At 40.1% G+C, this 23,904-nt stretch overlaps 1 protein-coding gene across 1 annotated transcript in view; it reads right to left on the bottom strand.

Moving 5' to 3' along the window:
- The window catches only part of RASGRF2 (Ras protein specific guanine nucleotide releasing factor 2), a 181,409-nt gene that overhangs the window by 81,412 nt on the left and 76,093 nt on the right, over nt 1–23,904 (bottom strand). Inside the window, exons 6-12 of the mRNA XM_015571662.1 lie at nt 23,214–23,293; nt 22,629–22,822; nt 16,743–16,852; nt 15,953–16,071; nt 9,196–9,356; nt 8,297–8,363; nt 7,627–7,763 (exon numbers count right to left, since the gene is read on the bottom strand). Of these exons, the coding sequence (XP_015427148.1) occupies nt 7,627–7,763; nt 8,297–8,363; nt 9,196–9,356; nt 15,953–16,071; nt 16,743–16,852; nt 22,629–22,822; nt 23,214–23,293 (868 nt within the window). The remainder of the gene's footprint in view (nt 1–7,626; nt 7,764–8,296; nt 8,364–9,195; nt 9,357–15,952; nt 16,072–16,742; nt 16,853–22,628; nt 22,823–23,213; nt 23,294–23,904) is intronic.

Below are 23,904 nucleotides of genomic sequence, written 5' to 3'. Positions count from 1 at the left end.
CCCTCCCTCCCTTCTCTCATCTCCCCCCCCCCCCACAGACACAGACACACACACACACACACACACACACGTGTGTGTGTGCGCGCACAGGTGCACGCACAGTGGCAGGTAAACATTACACATTGATGAACAGATTCAATGTCTAGATACCAAAACTGTGCCCCTGGTCAATCCCTGAGGGTAGGTATAAGGACTATGTTTTCCTGCAATGCGTTTCCCAAGGTTTCTGACCACACGTCACATTGTCACAGTTCTCTGGCAGGTGCGGCACTTACTGAGAGGTTTAGTACGTTCTCATGGGGCTCCCTCTGCTGTGTTCATTCTCTGCCCGACGGGTGGTATGTGGCAGGCAGAGGAGATATGGTGGCTTCCTTAAAATAAATTATCTTCCCTTTCACTAGCAAGCTCTGTCCCTGCTTCCCGGTGTTTTTGTTTGTTTGTTTGTTTGCCAATAAATTCCCACGTTTTACTAGTTTCTGTTGGCACCATGTTGGTTTGGTGAGGATGTATGGTATAATTTCTCCTGTTTCTGGCATACATCAAACTCTGTTCATCTTTTTCTCTTTTCTTTCTAAAAGAAACTTATGCTAATTTTCCCTGCCTTCTGTATTTTATATGTATGCTTTATCAATTAAAAATTTCTCTTTGTGCCCTAACTGGTTTGGCTCAGCGGATACAGCATCAGCCTGTGGACTCAAGGGTCCCAGGTTCGATTCTGGTCAAGGGCATGTACCTTGGTTGCGGGCACATCTCCAGTAAAAGGTGTGCAGGAGGCAGCTGATCAATGTTTCTCTCTCATCGATGTTTCTAACTCTCTATCCCTCTCCCTTTCTACCTGTAAAAAATCAATAAAATATATTTTTTTAAAAATTTCTCTTTGCAATTATTTGGGGTTAGAGAGGATTTATTTTGAATTATACATATTCCCTTTGGGGGAAAAGCAGAAAATACAAAAGATTTAAACAATTTTAAAATCAGAAATTACTTCTAGTAACTAAAACACCATGTGGGGCTTTATGACTGCAATTAAATGGTGTGGAGAAGCTGATTGCCTAGTGACTTCACATAGGTCGTCAACTAAGAGTTCACCCTAAACCCCAACATCTAATGAAAGAGTGAATATGCGTATAAGAAACTTCAGATCACTGCCATCACTTGACTATTCAGTCTACTTAGTATATCAGCCATATCCGTGTTTGTTTTTTCCTTAAAAAAAATTGTTCTCTCATGTCTCATGCCATTATTTCAATGACCAGGTACAGAGGATGCCAAGCCTGGAAATAAAGTGGGATATTTTTAAGTCCTCTTCAATTCACTTCCTTACACTACAGCACCTTGAAACAATATAGGTCTTTTGTAAAAGCAAAGTGATGTAACATGAACTTTCAAAAAGCTCGTACACATGTGTGTGCGTGTGTGTGTGTGCACGCACGCAAGTGAGCAAATGTTTTTATTGGCAGGAGTGGTAAATACTCATGATCACATAAGCATGTATTTGGTAGTGTTGGAGAGAAGAGTTTGTGCCTTGAGAAAATGAATTCAATTCACTTATTCAAGAAATACATGAAAATAAGCAAAGTGTCGCTTATCTTTAAGGGCAACGTTGAACCTATGTGAACTACAGTAAACCTTGAGATTACGAGGATAACAAGAGCAGATTCCTGGGCCATGGATACACTAGTTCAGCAGTGATGACTCTGAGTAGCTGGGGCTGGGAATAGCGTGTTCACAAAAGCCCCAGGTAATTGTGATGCAGCTGGTCCTTGACAGTGACTTCTCCAGCAGGGTTTTTGAGGGGTTTGCTTCAGGCAATATCTATTCAAAGGTCAGTAGTCTACTATGTCATCATGTTTTTTTTTACCTTATTAATACATCTAGGTAGAGGGAAGAAAGGTTAGATTAAGTTTTTCTTTTTTAATTCACCTTCTTGTTAAAATAGAAAATTTCCCATTGATTTCAGAGAAACTATTTTAAGGGGGGGGAAAAGCATGTCAGCATGGTATAAATTAGTCTAAATGGGTCTATATTTTGACACATCTGCCCAAATCGAGAAGCTCCGAGGTGAATTTTAATTCTGCATTTTAGTTAATACCCATAATTACAGAAAAATGTGTTTAAGACACCATTATTGTATGACAGTAAGACAAGCACAAATTAATGCACTATATTGAAATGAATGGTCAAATCTCCAGTCTCAAGTTTTTTTTTCTATAAATAGATGAAAAAGGGAATAATTATTGGTCAAGACCATTAGCCACTTGTGAGTTTTGTTGGAGGCGTCAAGGGTTAATAATGGCCTTACTGCTGTAGCTAAAAGTGCAAGTAATCATTGAAGCAATTGTAACTTCTAAAAATTACAGCTTCAGAGACGGAGGCCTGGCTTAGCCTACAGTTTTGAACAGAGTGTTTTGTGTGAAACTGGGATTGTGTCAATACCCTGGAGCCACTTGATTATCTAAACTCATAGCCAGGTGTGCTAAATGTAACACGATAGCCCAGCACGGCGACTTCAAATCAATTCACAAAAATATTAAGATTTAGCAAAATAAAGGATGACAAATAAAAAGACAAAATAATAGAAAACATAGTCGAAATAGGAATTGAAAGAAAATGTTCATTCCCCTAGTCTCTAAGGAGAGCTAAAATGAATAAATGTCCATTTGGCATGAATGGACGAGAAAAAGAAATAGTGGGAAATGTTCATCTCATTGATAATTACAGACATGTAAACTAAAACCAGTAGAAAGCAATACTGCTTTTCCATTAAATAGGAAAATATGATAAATGTGGCAGGACTTAAAAGAAAGCTGCATAGATCCCTTACTGATGATGTAGTGAAATGAAGAGTTAAATATTTCTTGAAGCATTTTGGTAGTCTGTTGAGTCATGAATTATGAAATCATGAAAGTGATCAGGGACCTGTACCAGCCTCACCTACTGTGGGAAAGATACACAGCCAGGGATCTTGAAAGGGAAAAAACTTTTCAAAGATGTTTAGCACCACAGCGTTTATTAATACCAAAACCAGGAAACTGCCCATATGATATGCCAAATATTTGAAAAAATCTAAAAAAGTGGTACATTAATGTGGTAGAATATACCTATATATACAAATACATATTCTGATATATATATATATATATCAGATATAATATATATGATATATATATAGACATATATATTAGAAGACACCAATATGAAAAATTTGCATATCTATAGAAAGACGTATATGAGGCAAAAAGCAAAAATTATACATATATACATTGAGAGCCAAACTGTAAAATTATTTCTCTATAGCAAGACTGTGGAGGATTTAGAGATGGAAACAGTTGATTTTCAGGGTAAAGGTTTTCTAATTTAATTGTACTACAATGATCTTGGAGCTTGTTAAACCTTGTGGGTATCTGGAATAGGGGTTCAGGAATCTGCATTTTTAAAAAGCCTCCAGGTAATCCTAACAGAGTGATCTGTGGCAATACTTTGATAAACATTTATTTAGTGTTCTGGCTGTTGGAAGTAATTTTTAGTTCCCTTTTGTGTCCATATTTTTACATATACTAGTACATCATAAAATATTAAACAGTACATTTTAAGCATTCAATAGATTCAACTTATTAATAATAAATATGTCCAGAGACATACTTGGGAGACTGACAAATTCCATCAATGTATGTATAGCACATAATTTCCCCCAGAAAATGAAAATGCTTTAACCAGAGAACAAAGCCAGTTGAGATGCAGGCTGCTGGGCAGCAGGCCAGGTTCAGTCATCAGTGGAGCACTCCCTCCCTACCACTCACCGTTCAAACCCCACATCAGGACAATCACTAAGTATCGCAGGACACTCATTAGTAGCAGTTGACAAGTGACCACTCCTCCTGGATATGTTTTATTCGTTGACCTCCAGGACACCATGCCCTCTTAGCTATCCTCCGACTGCACTGGGGGGTTCCTTCTTAGTCCTCTTTGATGTTCTCCCTGATCTCTCAATGGGGCCATGGACCTCTTCTCATTTCTATCTAGTTATTCCCTGGGTGATCTCAACAGTTTCACAGCCTGAACTACCACCTAAATGGCAGAGCCTGGACCTAAACACTGAACTTCTATATCCCATTGCGTACTTAACAACTCCACTTAACAACTGCCTTTGTTTCTTTTTCCCTCACTCACATTCTACTCAGCCACGCTGACTTTCATGCTATTACTCAATATATGCAGTGTCCTCCTGGTCTGGAGTTTTTGAAATGGCTGTTCCCTCTGTGTGGAATAACTTTACCTTCACCACATATCTACATGTTACTTCTATCACCTGCTAAAGTTGTTGTTTAGATGTCATCTTCAGAATGAGATGACTACGATTGAAAAATTATACCAACCCACACACCTCCCATAGCCCTATCACCTTCTAACATAAACAGTATGTAGTCCTAGCTGGTTTGACTCAGTGGATAGGGTGTTGGCCTGAGGACTGAAGGGTCCTAGGTTCCATTCCAGTCAAGGGCACATGCCCGGGTTGCGAGCTTGATCCCCAGTAGGGGGTGTGCAGGAGGCAGCCAATTAATGATTCTCTCTCATCATTGATGTTTCTATCTCTCTCTCCCTCTCTCTTCCAATCTGATATCAATAAAAATATTTTTAAAAATAAAATTAAAAAAATAGTGTGTAGTTATTCATTGTTTACTGCTCAATTCAGTCTTCCTTACACTAGACTATAAGCTACTCAAGCAGGGGAATTGTTTGTCATCATTGCCTCTTTTGTGCATGATATATCACAAGTACCTAAACAGTGGCTGGCATATAGCATCACTGAATAAATTTATTTGCTGAATGAGTGCAATCCTAAGTGTCAGGGCCACATAATATCAAGGCTCTACTTACTAAACAAAGTAATTTCATTTAATGACATTATCATCATTCAAAAAGATACAACTTTCAGTCAGTGTCCTTCTCCAGTTCAATTGTAGATATATTCAAATGCAATTTAACATCCTAATCATAGCAAATTGGAGAAATAGGAGGAAGTTGTACATTTCTGCCACAAGATGTATCTAAGTCAAGAATCTCACTTGAATGCTTGTGGCAGGCAAAGCATTGAGTACCTATCTTTAAAGAACCATTCACTCACCCCAAGGGCCTTTCTCTTTTGATAATGCCTCACCAGGCACCCTAAGGTCACTTGAAGCTATTATCAACTGTGTATTGTAGGAGCCCCAGGTACATCAGAAGCTAGAAGCTAGAAGCAACCAGAAAAACACCTTTGCCTACTGCTATTCTCCCCATTCTTCCTACTCCCTTTGGCTTCATAACACTCACAAAGTTTTGTTGCATTAAGTTGTCTACTTCCTTTTGTTCCTTACTAGCCTGCCTGTCTTCTTGACAACATGGCACCTACACAACACCTGGCAGCACGTGGCGATAGCACGACAAACATTCACAGAACCAGTGAATGATTCAGAGTGTCTTCAGGTCAGAGATGCATTACAAACAGAAACTAAAGTATTAATAGAACACAGAGGTAATGAAGGCATTAATAAATCACCACAAGGATGTAATTAAGCAAATATAGAAGATCTCACATTTTCATTCCTTCGTTAGCCAAAAAAGTATCTTCACTTCTAGCTATTCACCATCAAAGTAGTTGTGGGCGCATATAAGTAAAAATCCAGCACTCCTATAAAGAATGTTTAGAGTGCTAATAAAAGACCTGGATTACATTTGAGTCCTGACTCAACATAGTTATATAACTTTGGACAAACATTTAGCCTTCCAAATCTCAGGTTTCTCACCTGTGAAATGGAAATAATATTGCTGTTTACCTTCAGTCCACTGTTGTAAGGGTCAAATGAGACTAAGTCTGAAAAATTTATTTGATGTATAAAAATAATTCTTTTTCACATTTATTCTCTTTCTACTTTCCTTCAGTTTTCATTTACTCAGAAAAAAGCACTTAAAGAACTATTATATAATTCAGATTTTTACTTAGTCTTATATAATAAGTACTATGAAGTCTTCAGGAAAAAAGAGGCTAAAGAATCTGTACTATATGTCTTTTCCAATTGCCCAATCTTCCTTGAGTTAGCAACTTTAAAGATAATTATCAAGCCTTCTTTTAATATTTTCCTTACACAATCATTTTTCTCCTGTATTGGTTAATGGAGTGAAGAGCTTGGGTATAAAAATGCCCAAGTCCAATCCCGACTAATTTTTTTATGTCTTTATTGTTGAAAATATTACCTATGTCCCCCTGTTCTCCCCATTGCCCCATGATAGCCTGCCCTGCCCCACCCCCACTTCAGGCTTCCACCACCCTATTTTCTGTGTCCATGGGTTATGCATATATGCATACAAGTTCTTTGATTGATCTTTCCCCACCCACCCACCAACCCACCTCTACCTTCCCTCTAAGATTCGACAGTCTGTTCCATGCTTCTATGTCTCTAGGTCAGTGATGGTGAATCTTTTGAGCTCGGCGTGTCAGCATTTTGAAAAACCCTAACTTAACTCTGGTGCCATGTCACATATACAAATTTTTCGATATTTACAACATGCGTGTCATAGGTTCGCCATCACTGCTGTAGCTCTATTTTGTTCAACAGTTTTTTTTGTTCACTAGATTCCACATATGAGTGAGATCATGTGATACTTGTCTTTCTCTGAATGGCTTATTTTACTTAGCATAATACTCTCCAGGTCCCTCCATGCTGTCTCAAAAGGTAAGAGATTCTTCTTTTTCACTGCTGCATAGCATTCCATGGTATAAATGTACCACAGCTTTTTTATCTACTCATCTACTGATGGTCACTTGGGCTGTTTCCAGATCTTAGCTATTGTATATTGTGCTGCTATGAACATAGGGGTGCATACATTCTTTCTGATTGGTGCTTTGGGTTTCTTAGGATATATTTCTAGAAGTGGGATCATTGGGTCAAATGGCAGTTCCATATTTAACCTTTTGAGGAAACTCCCTACTGTTTTCCATAATTGTTGCACCAGTCTGCATCCCCACCAGCAGTGTACTAGGGTTCCCTTTTCTCCACATCCTCGTCACCACAATCATGACTAATTTTGATATATTTCCAAATCCTGAATAAATATAACAATTATCTAACTGGATATTGCTGATAAAGGAAAAATAAGCAAATTTGTTTCCTATTATTTTCCATGTGGAATACAGGAGCTCATTTTCAGATTCCACACTACAGACAGTATCTTGTCTGATGCAATTCCTTCCTTCGTGATTTCTCGCTATAGCCCTTATTAGCTGATTTTGTGTTTCTCACCATTTTCCTACTTCAGAAACAAATAAGAAAAAAAATCCATGAGGTCACTGGAGATTAACAGGGATATTTTAACTCCATTCAACACTAGTGATTACATTTAAAGATTGTACAAAATGCCCAGGAACTAAAATGCAATTGCTACATTTCATGTAAATTTCAACCATAACAAGAAAAACAAACAATGAATGATTCTAGCATATCAAGATACATAGTGGTAATACACAGCAACTAGATGCACTTTTTAAATAAAAATAAATTAACTCTAATAAATCCTCTCCAAAAGTTAATGTTGTGAAATGTAAAAACAAAACAAGAAAATAAAATAGGGCAAAAGCCACTTGCTTACCTGACTAATGTCGCTCATCCAGGCAGCTTTCTCCTGGCGTGAAGGTGCTAGCAAGACTACAGTGAAAGGGGCGGCACCAGGGGGTTCCACCACTATTTTAAAGTCCAGGTGTCCAAACACTTGCCCAGAACCTTTGGCTTCAACACACATAAACCAAACAATTAGATGTGAATGCAAAATCTGAGTAATAGCTGCTTTTGCGTAGTTCTAGTAATACGATCAGTGTCCAAGTTCAGAATCTCATGTCAGTGATACGGCTCTCCTCCAGCATGGGGGAGGCTTTGCTAAGCTCATAAGCAGGTAGACTAGTTGAGGTCAGTAGGTTACTCAGGGCTACAATCCTGGTCTCCTTCTCATTTCATGGTTTGTTTTGTTTTGTGTTTTAATTTCCGTGATCTACAGAGTTCTAACGCTCTAATATAATTCCTTTCTTCTCTGCCTGACACTGAAAAGTCGTTACTGTGAGACAAGTTCAGTAACATGTGAATCCCAAAGATGGTTTAACAATGTGTACAGGTTAGATGGTTCAACAGAATTTTTCATAGAGAAATGACTTCAGGGAGTTTATTCTCAGCATCTCTACTGCCTCCTTACATAGCTTTTCTTAGCTATAAAAAACCACAGGAATTTTTAACTCTAATGTAATTCTAAGTGATAGAATGTGACTTACAGTCATCATCGCTTGCATCTGACTCTTCAATCAAGGTACATTCTATTAGAGAGAGAACCCCACCTGTCTGGAAAAAGCCAATTTTCCATTAAGAGACTTGAAAATCATGCATAGGTTCAGAAGCTCTGATTTGCAAATCTTGTTCTCAAGTTGCCACAGCAGAAAGCATAGCCATTCTACATCATAGATAAGTTTTTATACATTCCAAAATGAAATTTACATGCGTAAAAGTAATTGAGCTCATTTAACTTCATGATTCTTCTCCCCAAACCGCTCTCACTCCCAATGTTTATAAAATTTAGCAAGTCGGTCTATGGCAACTAGATGGCCCCTAGGGGCCCTTGAGAGTGCAGCTCGGCAAAGGCTGAGCTCATCAACCAGGAGGTGATTGGAGCAGTAGAAAGCCAATAATTTCAGGCACTAATAACAGAAGGTATAGATAGGCAAATCATGTCTGTCAAGGGCCAGAAAGTAAATCTTTGAGGTTTTGCAAGCCATCTGATTTCTAGTGCAGCTACTCAAATCTGCCATTTTAAGAAGCCTGAGAGCAGCCGCAGATAAAATGTAAACAAGTGACTATGGCTGTGTTCAATAAAATTTATTAACAAAAATAGACACTGCAACAATTTGACAAGATTTTTATAGCTCAGTAGCCATCAACTAGTAATAATTTTGTCCATGTTAGGATTTTAATGGCACTTCTTGATGGTAATGCACATTTAAATTTCTGTTACTGTAGGTCCAAGTGACAACATAGTAAATGTCAAGGTTGGTAATTGTACATTACCTCACTCTGCAATTGTGATAATGTTTTGTGATACCAGGCATGGGAAAGTCATAATTAAATTAACTTGAATGCCTCTTGAAACGTAAATAGAATAATCATGTAAAACCAGTACCTTGAGCAGATGCAGCTTTCCTCCTGAACTTCTTGTGCAAATTAAAAAGTGTTTTGTAAATAAGAAGCATTGTCTTTCTCCTTCCTTTTTCAAAGACAATGAACCCAGGCGAACTTTACTAAGTTTCCCCTTCTCAACGGAAGGTACTTGAATAAGAGAACCTGGTGATCAGGAAAGTGGAGAATACACAGCAATTAAAATTCTGTGAAATGAGAGCCCTTCCTGATGCAATAAATACCAATGATTCACTGAATGCACCATTGGAACAAGTAAATTCCCTACATTCTGAGCAGAAGAAACAATATATTGTGCTTTAAGAGTCACACTAATTCCTACTATTTTTATAAAACACTTCAGATTTGATTACTCATCTCTAAACTGGAAAATAAGTTTGAAAGAAAGACAAACTGAATTCAAAGAATGAGGATTGAATCTCAATCAACTGATTAATTTAACAGTAAGATACATATTGTATAATCACATCTATATATATAAAAAGCCAGCGACCAGAATGCCGTGATGACCGAAACCACCAGTCGCTATGAAGCCCACTGTGGCCAGCGAACCCAGCAAACTGGCCAGATCAGGGGGTGGGGCCAGCTGGCCAACCTCCTGCAGCCCCTCCCCCCAGCCGGCTCCACCCATGATTGCCCTGATTGGCCAGGCTAGCCAACCAACCTCCCACCATCTTCACCCAACAGGCTGGGCCCTGATCCCCCCCGATTGGGGCCAGGCTGGCCAGACCCCACCCATGCACGAATTTGTGCACTGGGCCTCTAGTATGGTACCAAAATAACATAGTGAAAAGCATAAAGAAGTTATTCTTCCTGAAGCACTGAAGGAAGATAAATAGTATATTGATAGAATTTACATAGTATTTAAAAAATAGAATATGCAATACGTGTATACTATAACAATATACAAATTATACAATTTAACACAATCTAGTTAACTTAAGAACTATTTTTAAAGGACAGCTACTTCAGCTTATATTTATTTTTACTTACTTTATTTTATTTTGTTTAAATTTATTGAGTGACATTGCTTAATAAAAGTATATAGGTTTCAGGTGTACAATTCTATAATACATCATCTGTATATTGTATTGTGTATTTACCACCCAAAGTCAAGTCTCCTTCCATCATAATTTATCCCCCTGTACCCTTGTCTACCTCCCCCTAGCCCTCTTCCCTTCTGGAAATCACTATGCTGTTATATGTATCTATGAGTTTTGGTTTTCTTTTGTTTGTTTTTTCTTTATTTGTTTGTTTCTTTGTTGCTTGCTTAATCCTTTCACCTTCAGGTTACATTTAAACTGTGCAACGAAAATTCTTTGTGGAATCTAAATGGAAAATAAACCACATAAAGTCTAAACACAGGGCATCCTTGTGAGTAAAACTATCTTCCATCCCATGTGAGAAGCTCTGCATAGACTTTATATAATTTCACCCTAATAATGACCTCCTCACCCCACAAATAAAATTCCAACATAAATTAAATATGAAATCCCAAAATACTAAGATTTGTGCAAATACCTTGCCTCTGACTTCTGAAATGGCCTGAGCCAGTATTATTTCTATGATTGGTTTAATCTACCATTTACTCAAAATGCAGCCTTAGAGAGGCTCAGATCAGCCTCTTGAGAACCATTCAATGCATCCTGACTCCTTAAATATTAACAGTGGGTCATCTCTAAGAGGTGAGGTTGCAGGCAGCCCTATTTTCTTTTCCATACATTTTTTAGGTTCCATGATATTTTTTTAATGAGCACAGAATAAAGTGAACAGAAAAGCAGTAAATTCTTCAAAGATACAAAATTGTAAAACTATGATTGTGAGTCACAAAATGTCCACATTAACATATAAATATTCCAAATAGCATCTACTTTTTAATAAAGATCTAAAGGTGTGCAGGTGGTAAAGGGCTCAAAGCTTCCATGCCCAGATTCCATCTGTTTAGGTGAATGTTAGGTGAGGCTGCTTGACAGAGAGAGTAGGCAGCTATTGGGGCCTCAAAATAGCATGGAAACCATCCTGGGGAGGGCATGGGACTGGGGAGCAGAGGGTGGGAGAAGGCTTGGTTCCATTGAAGGGAGCAGGCAAGAGCGGGGTGAATGAGAGAGGTGGCAAAGGTGGGAGCAAACTGGCAAAGAACGAAGGCAGTAATTAAATTTGAAGCGTAAAGAAGAATGGGAAAAGCTCAAGGCAGAACGCTTAGGGAAGCACATGAGCAAGTAATTGCAGCAGAGGGATTGTACTCATGGGACTGACAGGGTGGAAGCAAAGCCAGAGGAGATCTTTCAGAGGACCTGGGTCTCCCATCATTTTACAGAAAGGGAAACTGAGGCCTGAGAGGCGAAACAGCTCTCAGTGTTCAGCTTCTCAGGGTGCATGGCCAGGACACAGCAGTGGATTCGGCATCGTAAAAACTGAAATCCGGAAAGGGAATGGATGGGAAAAGGCAGTAAGTTCCATCTTTGCCATGGGTGGAATTGCTGGATCATATGGTAGTTCTATTTTTAGTTTTTTGGGGAACCTCCATACTGTTTTCCATAGTGGCTGCACCAAATTACAATCCCACCAATAGCACACAAGGGTTCCCTTTTCTCCATGTTCACACCAGCATTTTTTATCTCTCATCTCTTTGATGATATAATGCCATTAATCTTAATTCCACTCAGTAGTGAAAAAGAATGAAGAGCAATTTCCAGGTTATTGGGTTAGACATTTGAGAAGATATAAGTATTGCTAGACCCCATGTTACAATTTCAAAGAACACTGAAAGTACATGATTCTGACTGTGGGAATGCTCAAGGTACCAGAGAAGCCCATGGCTCATTCTCAGTGCATTGAATTCAGTCTCCTTTATTTCATTTTCTTGATTCACATTTCTACAAGACAATGTTGAATCTGCATAATGGGTTCTCTACAAAATGTCAATTTGGAGTGGCTTGATCTTTTACTAAATTTCATACATATTTTACATTATCAAAAATAGAAACTCATTCTAACATTTGGATCTTGGTGGGGGGTTTTTGTTAATCCTCACTCGAGGATATGTTTTCCATTGATTTTTAAATATATATATTTTTATTTATTTCAGAGAAGAAGGGAGAGGGAGAGAGAGAGATAGAAACATCAATGATGAGAGAGAAGCATTGATTGGCTGCCTCCTGCATGCCTCCTACTGGAGTCCACAAACTAGGCATGTGCCCTTGACCGGAAATGAACCCGGGACCCTTTAGTCTGCAGGCCAATGCTCTATCCACTGAGCCAAACCGGCTAGGGCTCCATTGATTTTTAGAGATAGTGGAAAGGAGGGTGGGAGGAGAGAGAGAGAGAGAGAGAGAGAGAGAGAGAGAGAGAGAGAAACATCAATGTGAGACACATCAATTGGTTGCCTCCTGCATTCACCCTGACCAGGGCTGGGAATTGAACCTGCAACCCAGGTACATACCCTTCACTGGGAATTGAACTTGAGACTCTTCAGTGTACAGGCAGATACTCTAACTACTTAGCAACACAACCCAGGGCTGGATCTTGGTTTTTAAAGTTTATATCATAATCTCACAGGCACTAGTTTATGTGCTTTTGTGAGCATTAGCTCCTTAAACCTTCAGGAGAACCCTAAAAGATAAACAACTTAAGGAGATATAACTGAGGCAAAGAGAGATTAATTAAGTTGCCCAATATCATACAGCAAAAAATGGAGAAGACAGCATGTGACCTCCAGTGACATGGCTATATTATCTTCCTATTATTGTCTCAGATACTTATGCATTTATTTGTTGAACAAACTTTGAACAGATTTTGGAAAATGAATGACAATGTCAGACCACTGCTATGATACATTTTGCATCCTATTCATTAACTATCTAATAATTGGAATCAATTTGCAATAATAAAAGGATAATATGCAAATCCACTGAACAGCAGAACAACCGGTCACCATGACACGCAGTGACCACCAGGGGGCAGACACTCAACCAGAAGCCGGGCTGACGGCTGGTGAGCGCAGCAGTGGTGGCGGGAGCCTCTCCTGCCTCTGTGGCAGTGCTAAGGATGTTTGACTGCTGGCTTAGGCCCGCTCCCTAAATAGGACATCCCTCAAGGGCTCGAGGGGCCCCCCCCCCCCCCAGTGCACGAATGTCATGCCCTGAACCTCTAGTTTATAATAAAACTTCTGTTATTTCAATTACTAAATTCTCATGACTGACACTTAAGATTAGCTAATGCCTTTATTCTGAAGAGGCCTTTTAGAAAATCTAATTTATTTTTTCTAGTCCTCAAAAAAAAGTCATTTAAGATTGAAATTGTGCACATGTGCATCTGCACACACACATGCACATACATACCACACTGAAATAGACCTCATAGCATCCTTAACAGCAAATAACACAAATACTAACACACAATTAGAGATAAATTGTAGTCCATTTCATAGAAAATAGAATCCCTCAAAGTTTAAAAGAGTTTTTTAAAAACCCACCTCAATGGATTTTAAAGCCTGCTAAGGGTAGTTAGTAAAAGTGATAATAGATACAACCAAAGCAAAACAATGCAAACTTTCCAAACTATCTGTAATTCAATTACTTCCTACTTTCAGATCAAGGTCTGACTTTTTAAAACCACCTTTATTGAATAATTCCTGAACAGACAAACCAAACCAAACAATACAGATAAATACTGCTGAAAGGCAAATCATTGAATCAACATCAACACAATAATAACATCAGATATATTAATAGCTGGCAGGAGCTCCTTAAACGTGTGATAGAGAACAGTCGATAAGTAACATCTGGACTTGAGTCAAAGGGAGAGGTGACTCATGATTGATTTTCTTCCAGGTGCCATGAAAAAAAATGATTTATTCAATATATTTAACCTTCGGGCAGTTTTCATTAGAGATGTTTTTTTACAAACTTAGATAAAAATTGTCTAAGTTTGTAGAAATATATCAAATGGTTATGTATAATCATCCTTTGCAATCAAAAGTCCTTTCAGAAATTAGAGAAATAACAGTTACAGAAACTCCTGTTTCCATTCCCACATATTTTAAAGCTCAAGTCAATTAGTATTTGTCAGTAAACTCTGAACACAAGAAAAATACAAAAGAAGACACCTTACAACCCAAGCTGCAATTGAACAAGCGATTCAATTTAATCCCATGCCCCTCTTCCAGGTATCATGGAAAGCACTGTACCAGGCAAGAGAGAATTCACAGACATTGCCCTTCAGTATTATAATTACTGGGAGAGACAGGCGTGCAAACATGGACTGATAATATACAAGAGCCTGAAATACATGCACCAGGAGCAAAGGGCCTTGGAAAGGATGAGGAAGGTAAATTCATTCTAACTGCATGGGAGGGGACGAGAAGAAGCAGAAATGTTAAAAAGGCTACTTAGATATGTCTGACCTAAGCCTGGTAGGACAAGTTGACCGTTAAGAGGCACGAAAGAGATGGGTAAGGCCATGCCTGGTCGCCAGGCTGGCAGACAACACACTAAGGGCACAGAGGCAGGGAAGTGCCAGGAAGGCAGGAGCCAAAATGGGACACAGTCTGTGCAGAGGAACAGAGGGGAAATTCAGAAGGCCTGGTGTCGTTAGCATTATACTCCACTATTGTTATTTTTTAAATTAATAGCAAAAGCCAAAAATGAGAAAAGGTATCATTTCCTACAATATACTTCCAAACTTTAACATCGGTGTGGTTTCTCTCTTTGTAAATAAATAATGGAAAGTAGAATTGCATGTGTTACGTTTTTGAAGTATTCTGTGCAAAAATCAATGTGCACGGCACACGTTTGGTTTGATGAGGTAAACAATATTTTAAGCAGCACATTTTCGTGCACAATAGAAATGCAAATTATCTTCAAACAATATTGGCACAGTGTAAACAGAAATCAGGTTCAAGGCTAGTCCCAAATTTCTGTGCCGCTCCTCACCAGGTTCAAAATGATACATGTGTACAATACACTGTCTCACATCAATCCCATGAGGCAGGCTCCCCTCCCCCGGGACGCCTCAGCACTTAGAAATAATCTGGGATGTGGTTTACTGTCTGCACTTGGTGAGAGCCGCGGAGAGATGTGCACCGTTAGGCTCTTCTTTCTCCGTAGTTTCCAGCACAAATACCTTGAACTCTTCAAAAGCTCAATGTACGGGGTGATGCTACCAAAGCACACCCCACAAACAAGATGCCTTCGCCACTTCCAAAGGTTGGCAGGGGTCAGCGTGACATTTCATGGTAAGTGGAGCCACCAGCTGACTCGAACATATCATGCGGGGCCTCCAGAAGTGCTGATGAAAAATGGGAACAGGAGACAGCTGTTTTCACTTCGGACATTGTCCCCACTGCCACAGGAGAGGGCTTTAAGTAACGCAAGCTTCTCTCGGGCCTCTGCCTGGATGTCATCACCACCTGGCACTGACACTCCCATCGGCCAGACGGGTCTGTCCTCACTGGAGCTGCAGAGAACGTCTGGCCCACTGAGGAGGAGAGTCCGGTCAGAACGTAAGGGGCTGTGCCACTCCTGCTGTACTATGATTGTGTTGCTGTTTTTCGTGGCCCCTGAAAAGAGACAGCACGAAGGTGGGCCTTGACCACAGCCTCCCTCAAGACCATGGGGATATCCTGCACGAACCACATGAATCACACAGCTACAGCAAGCCTGTTCCCAAATGCTTTCCTGGGTCTGATCATGTCACAAACGCAGAGATCACTCAGATGGTGGGTGCGCGGCATGAGGACTTACCTTGGCGGATGAAAGTTTGGCTGGTGTCCAGCAAAATATCACAGCCCTCCACGATCATTCTTTCTATGGCAAGGTTCTTCCTTATGTTTTCCGTGTCACTCACTTCATCGTGCATTATCCTGTCGGCCAGGACACAGACAGGATCACTGTCAGAGATCTTTGTATTGCCCTGGCCGGTGAACAAAGAGCCCCACCTGGGAACTTGTATCGGTGTAAGTGGGGCTGTGAGGGAAGCAGACTGGACGTCGGGACCTCAACAGGCCATGACCCAAAGCAAGGCCACTGTACAACATGACTCTACAGATAGCGGGTCAGTGATTGTGAGTTCCCTGGGAATGCCGCTGGTACATGCAACTGGAAAGCAACATGTTATTTTCTGAAAAGCTTTTAGTGAAGATTGAAATCAGAGTGCCATTTCTTAGAGGCAGAGTAAATGAGAGGCTTTTTACCATTTATCCCAGATAAGCTAAAGGAACACAGATATAAATAATTGTCTGAAACATTGAAAAGCTCCTGATAAATCCAAGATATACATGCTCTAGCTTCCTGGCAAATATGAATACAAAAATGCAACAAAAAGTCATTTTTCTTTTATGCTGAAAGAAAGGTGAACATTCTCCACCTTAAACCAAAGTACACCTGCTCTCAAGAGGTATCATTACACTTTCAGTGAATCTAAGAAGCTGGATTGTGTCTTGCCTCTTGTTCCCCAGACATACAATTAGGTTTCCACAAAACACTGACTTGCTGCTTTCCCATAACAGGCTGCTATTGTAAGTTCTCTGCGTACCTGGACAGGTCCTCTAGTTTTGATTTTGCAAATTCCAGACTCTTCCTCTCCACATGTTCATGGGGTGTATGAGCGAGCAGTTCATGAATGGTGATGATATACCTGGGGATCTAAATGCAAACACAGGCCAGTGTGAGCATGAGGCGAGGATCGGTAACCGGGACATTCTCTTCTGTGTCTCATCACTTCCAAGAAGCTCGTCTCATCTCTTACGGTTGTAATTGTTTTTCAAACATTTTTTAAAGAAATACATGAGTGTGGGAGTGCGGGGCAAAGGGGGGAGAAGGACACATATGTAATACCTTAATCAATAAAGAAGAAAAAAGAAATATATTTTAAAACGTTTAAAATAAACTACGTTTCAGACATCACACACACACACATACTAGTACACACATGCGCAAATTCCCCAGGACCACATGAAAAGAGTAATAAAGTATTGTTACAAAGAAATAATTGTTTCTTTTGATTTTTTAATATAATCATACATTTCTTAATCATAATTTTTGAAAATTGGTTCATAGGGAAACAGATATAGTTATCATCAAGTCACTAGAGTCTGTATGTTACATATATTTGTCTGTTTATAATTTTTTTTTAAAAAAAAATGAAAATCCTACTGTAATGTTCTCTTTAAGAATTGAAACTTGGGCCTTGGCCAGTGTGGCTCAGTTGGTTGGGGATTGCCCCAGGCATGAAAAGGTTGCCGGTTTGATTCCTGGTCAGGGCACATGCCCGGGTTACAGGCTCTATCCCAGGTAGGGGGAGTGCAGGAGGCAGCCAATCGATGTTCAGCTCTCACACATCAATGTCCCCCTCTCTCTCTCCCCACCACTTCCCCCTTCCTCTCTCTCTAAAAATCAATATTTATAAAAAAAGAATTAAAATTTGGGAGAAGATATGTTCACCCTTGTTATATTCTGATCGTCCTTCTAGCAGTAAAAAGTATTGTTTAATGAGGCTACTTATTTGTACTTTTGCTTATAAACAGACTACCCGCATTCTGCCAAAGGCAGAAGAATCTTCACCAACCCTCTGAAGGTTTTAATAGACGATAGCAGAGATTTAACTCAAATTTCAGTCATTCAATATATTTAAATTTTACTGGCTTAGAAACTAAAATTTGTTAGAAATCAGGGGCAGTGGGTTTAATCTTAATAACATACATGAACAATAGCTACCATAACACTGCTCACTGTGGGTCAGATCAGGTGCTCAAGGTTTACATGTGTGTATAATCCTCTGACAACATAAGATTCCTCCCCATTTTACATATAAGGAAGCTAAGTGTGGAAGGGTCAGTAATTTGCCCAATGTGGCCTCACAGTAAATGGCAGAGCCAGCCACGAGCCCAGCTCTAACCAGTGCACTCGCCCAGTAAGTCTGCTCCAGGACTGGGGTCTCACTCAACCCCTGGAAGGGCCTCTGAGAATGAAGAAAGTGAACGTTTCCCAGGGCTCCGTGGGTAGCTGCCTGCATTCTGACCTGACACGGTGTTGGTGAGTCTGTCCACAGCTCTGCTTTTGCTCTCTCGGCAGCGGTGGCCTTCACTGTGTAATTTACTAATATGTACCGGGTGCCCACATTTATGTGTGAAGCACCGAGGGCAGCGCCCTCAACACAGACATCAATCTGCAGCTCCTACTCGGGATCACATCCTAGGGAATGTCATCAAGGTTTCGGCAGTGCCACCGACTCCCTAGTCATAGGAGGTGGGGAACAGCAGACCCTTCCCTCTGAAGGCTTGCTGCCTCCCACCCCATAGACCTCTCCCCGAGACAGCCTGTAGGGCTGTGGCGCTGGTGAAGCTCCTGGGATAAGTATACTTTCAAATACCCCTTTCGCTTAATCCCATGATTGAGCAAAGTTTTCCTCTAAGTTAGTACTCCACAAGAAAATCAAGGCAATCCCCAGCTAATGTACTCAGTTTTTCATAACAAAGAGGGCAGGAGTGGGAGAGCCTGGCTACTTATAGTACATGAAACCCCACAAAACTGAGTTTAGTCAATACCTCCGTGGTCCTACCCCATTAATTCAATCTATTTTAGAGAGCTCCCTGGCTAAGGTTCAAGAGAATGGGTTTGAAATTTAGTAACTGGCCTTTTCCACGAGAAAGTGAAGGAACAAACATGCCCGAAATTGCCAAAAAAGTGGGCAAAGAATGTTCTGCAGAGAAGTGGATGGCTCTCCAAAGAGCTTATCTGTATAGTCAAGTGCTGATTATAAGTCTGTTCCCCCAAAACCCAAGAATCACAGAAAGTACTGTCTAGATCGGTGGTTTTCAACCTTTTTCATCTCATAGCACACATACACTAATTACTAAAATTCTGTGGCACACCAAAAAAGTTATTATATTTTTTGCCGATCTGACAAAAAATATATAGATATAAATTTTGATTCATTCACACTGGATGGCTATTGTTGTGTTAGCTGTTGTCATTTTTCAAATTTGACAATCTAAGGGAAAAGAGGTCAAGTGCCCCTGACTAAATTAGTCAGGTATTGCGCCTTTTAAAAATTCTTGAGGCACACCAGTTGAAATCACTGATCTAGATGAATCATCATTCCGCTTTCAATTATGGAACAATACTTGTCACTTTATAGACATTCATTAGTTTGTTCTCCAATAACCATAAACAGGTGGCTACTTTCTGGTGCACATCTAACGGTGCTGGTCTCACCATGATGAATTCATGATCAGCTTACCTATGGATTTATGAGCAGCTGAGGCCAATTTAAACAGTTCCAGACTAGCCACTGTCTTTGCAAAATAAAAATTATGTTAATGACTACATTGTTTTCCATAACAAATTTCTTGGCAACATTTGGATTTGGTTATCTGATAGTTCAATTGAGGATATATTCACTGTATCATCCAAATTCTACAATTCCTCCATGTTTCCATAATTCAACATAGTTCATTAACAGCAGCAATTGACTTACTGGACAAGGGACCCAGAAAGAGGTAGAATATAATACTTTTCTACACATACACAGGCTAAAAGTTGCCAATCACCTCTCCCCTTTCTCTGCTCTGCACCAACCTCTGTCCCCATATACAGGCTCGGAAAAAAAACCCACAAAAACTGGAGGTATGAACTATGCTCACCTCTCCCATTGTTGCTATACAGCAAAAAACTGAAATGTGCCACTCTCATCCCAAGGTGTCCAGCCTACACCAGAGCAAGGCAGAAGTACCACTGCTAATACAATGTATACAGAGGGACATAGATGTGCCTCGACCATCTGAGAGAGCAAGTGCCTCATGACTATTCCACCTCATTAGTGAAAGGATCAAAAGAGAACAAGAAGAGTAGAATGGACATGGACCTAGCAATAAAAACCTTTAAACTTCCAGAAGGAGCAACCCACCCCCAAGTGTTCCATGTATTACTTTAGAGAGACAATAGGAGGGAGAGACACCAAATGAACAAGACCGAGGAGAGACATCAGTGAGGATGAGGCCCTTGGGCAGCAAACTCTGATGATTTTCCCCTCTTGGTCTATTCAAAATAGTTATAAGGAAGCAAAATAGTTATGAGGAAGCAAATAAGTAAAGAGCACAATTCTGTGCTCTTTCAATTTGCCCATTTCTTGCAGTTGGACCAGTTCTGGCCAAATTCTTTAAATTTGAGGTTTCTCCCAGAGCAAGCAATGGCTCTCATAAGCTGAGGCTCTTGGTTACCCTGGTCTGGACGAAGCCAGAGAATCTCAACATCTGACCCTTCAGTTAAATTCTAAGGTTTGGGGCCACCACAGACTTGGCAGAGGCAGAGAGGGTTAGGGCCTAGACCAGTGGTCAGCAAACTGCGGCTCGCGAGCCACATGAGGCTCTTTGGCCCCTTGAGTGTGGCTCCTCCTAAGCCTTAGGAGTACCCTATTAAGTTAATAACAATGTACCTACCTATATAGTTTAAGTTTAAAAAATTTGGCTCTCAAAAGAAATTTCAATCATTGTACTGTTGATATTTGGCTCTGTTGACTAATGAGTTTGCCCACCACTGGTAAACTACCACCACCATGTAGTTACCCAACCAAGCTTTCAGAACTAGTCTAATGTGAGCACTATCACAGAGTCAGAGAGGTAGTGCCTGGAAGATAACCACAGCTCAGGTGCCTCAATTTTGAGATCTAGAAATGGAGGTTTAGATGGTTCCATTATTTCCCCCAAAGCTATGACTAATGGGTGAGCAACACATCCAGGTCTCCCAAAGATTCCCAGTCCAATGGTCCTTGTCTGTATTATGGGAAGTCCTTGGGGTCCATCAAAATGCCCAGTCATTGTTATTGGGCTTAAGCTCCATGGGGAGGGAGGGGGAAGTGGTGGAAGAGCATCACGGAATTTTTAAGAAATCCACAGGCCTTTCCAAGGTCCTACATTCAACTTTTGGACATGTCACCTAAAGTGCAAGTGCAGTCTGCCATTTTAAAACATTGAGAGAGCTTCACCAGGGGGAGTTAAGTAGCAATTGGAAAGACACCAGGGGGGAAGGAGCTGGGGACCTCTCTGAATGTTCCATGTGTCTTTCACATTCTACCTTTGTATATTCACCTGAGTTGGGATTGCTGAACAGAATCAACTTAGGGTATTTTAATCATAACCTAGAGGCAACTGCCAAAAATTCAAATAGAATCTCAGAAGAACATTGCATTATGCAAACTTTGTTTCACTGTAAATAAATCTTAAATTACAATTTTGTATAAGGTTACCAAAAAAGAAATCTTTTTTTCTTTGAAGTTTTCCTTGTGAAATATTTCCTCAGAGAGGCAAAGAGTTCAAACAATTCAGTTCCATGAAAAAACATAATAACATTACGAAGTTCCACTATACTTAAGTTATTTCAAAAGCATCCTTTTTGTTTTTTAGAGATTTTGTAAACTTTTATAGTAATTTCCAGGATTTCAAGCAGGTTTGACAAACTGTAAGACAAACCATCACAAACCAGGCCAACATTTCTTTCTGAGGCTAGAAAATGATCCACCGGGGTCAGCATTGAGGGGGACAAAGCTCCCCACAGAAACCCTAACACGCATGATTCGGGGATTCGGTTTACCACATGACAATTTAGAGGGCTGGCCAGAAGCCCCATAAATTCCACATCGGAACACTCGATGCCTTTCCAAAAGAACTGCATCAACACTTTTCAAGAGAACAGGCAATTCAGTTCACATTTGGCCTCTGCAATTCTCACTCAAGGGCTCCTAATGGTAAAGCCCAAGATATAGGAAAGAACACAAGTGTACTTGATCCCTTGGGTTGCTCTACTCCCACAAAGTGAATGTCATGACAAGACCCAGCCTCCCTGCAGCAGCCCGAGAGGGCCAAGAGTCCCCGGTCCGGCTAATGCCTCTGGCTCCTAAGTCTACACAGCCTCTGTCACGTGGGAGGTCCTCCTTTTGCTCTCCAGAGCTCCAGCCAAGGGGGACTCAACAGCAATCCCAGCAGGGTGGAGAGGATGGCCAGGAACACAAGACTTTCCCACTAGTCCACTCAACTTCTCAGGAACCTTTTATGCAACCAGCATACCCTGGAACATTTGCACAGCATCCTATTTCTGTAACCCTAATAATATTTTTAAACATGCTGGAGGAGGAGACTTCATGGAAGAGGTCTGCGTGGAATCTTTCTATAAAGAGAACATTGTGCTGCTTTTCAAAAAAAAATCATTTTTTATGTAATTGTCTCAGAAATGCCTGGCTTTCTTATATATACTAGGCAGAGAGAATGTGAGGCATAAATTTGATTATCTCAAGGTCAAGATCAAGATGAGAGGTGAGGCATGTGTGGTATAATTCTTCACAGGGGATCCTTACACATCTCCCTCTGTTCATGAGGAACATTGAGTTGGAACTAGTGACTCATAAAATGCGTCCCAGAGGACTCACCTGAAACATCGGATAGGTCAAGAACGTTTCTAGCATCCTCCCTTCACAGGCAGGGTTGGCTTCATACTGTTTCAAGAGCTTGTCAAAATCTCTGTTTTGCTTACAATTGGCAAGCACTTGGAGGCTGTACTGGTGGTTACGCACAAATTCTTGATAAATGTTCAGCATGGGCAGCAAGATATCAAACAGATCAGCTGAAAGAAGAAGTAAAATGGCAGTTTCTTTTGGTGCTCAGTGAATTATCTAAGGTACTGGAGAGAGACTGTGTTCACTCCATGGGAGTGGCAGGGAGTGGCTCCACCTAGTCCCAGGTGTCACACATACATGGGGACCAGTCCAGATGCCTGAATGACTGATCTGACAGAGTGCTCTCCAGGGCAGAGCCTGACTCTAGCCCAGAATGACCATGACAGACCAGGGGAAAGGTAAATAGTAGGGCAGGGCCCAAAGGCTAATGAGACAAATTCCCAATGACTAAAGCAGCTCACAGATCAGTGGGAAAATTCAACAGCTTCAGCTGAATAATGTTGAAATTATTTTACTCTAATTATAGCCAGAGTAAGAGAAACCAAAGCATGCACTTACCTAAAATTAAAGTAGGCCAGTTTGCTAACCTTGCCTTCAGTCCTTGATGAAATATTTCATGAAGAAACATGATTGTTTCACTATAAAAATGCAATAAGAATATAATTTAGTCTTGAGTAGAGCCATTGCCACCCAGTGTGGGAAAATCTCCCTCCTTCCTCACAACAGCAAAGTCTAGCTTTTAATCACATGTTATCAGACTTCTTCTCATTACACACACATACACACACACACACACAACTATGGCACATTCACATAATATAATACAATGTAGCAATTTTTTAAAAATTGAATGGTCTTTAGATAGCAATATGGAAAGATGTCCAGGATATATTGATACATGAAAGAAAAATCTATATAAAAAATACATTGCCTTTTGTGTAAGAAGGGGCAAAGTAAGACTCAAAATCCATATTTGATTTCATCTACATTAATAAACACTGGAAGGATATATAAGAAATTAATCTAAATGATTACATACAGAAAGTGGGGGAATGGGGTGCGAAGGCAGGGTAAAAATGAGATTTCTAACTATTGCTTGATGTTTTCATGTTGTTTTGACTTGTGAACTATTATCTACTCAAAAACAAATAACTAAAATTTTAAGTGAAACACTTACGCACTTTCCTTCCCCCCATCTCCTTTGCTTCTTTTTTTTAAATATATTTTTTTGTTGATTTCAGAAAGGAAG

This window comes from Myotis davidii, unplaced genomic scaffold (assembly GCF_000327345.1).
Source record: "Myotis davidii unplaced genomic scaffold, ASM32734v1 scaffold44, whole genome shotgun sequence".
Lineage (NCBI taxonomy): Eukaryota > Metazoa > Chordata > Mammalia > Chiroptera > Vespertilionidae > Myotis > Myotis davidii.
The sequence above is the reverse complement of the archived record's forward strand: the minus strand, read 5'-3'. Positions and strand labels throughout refer to the sequence as shown.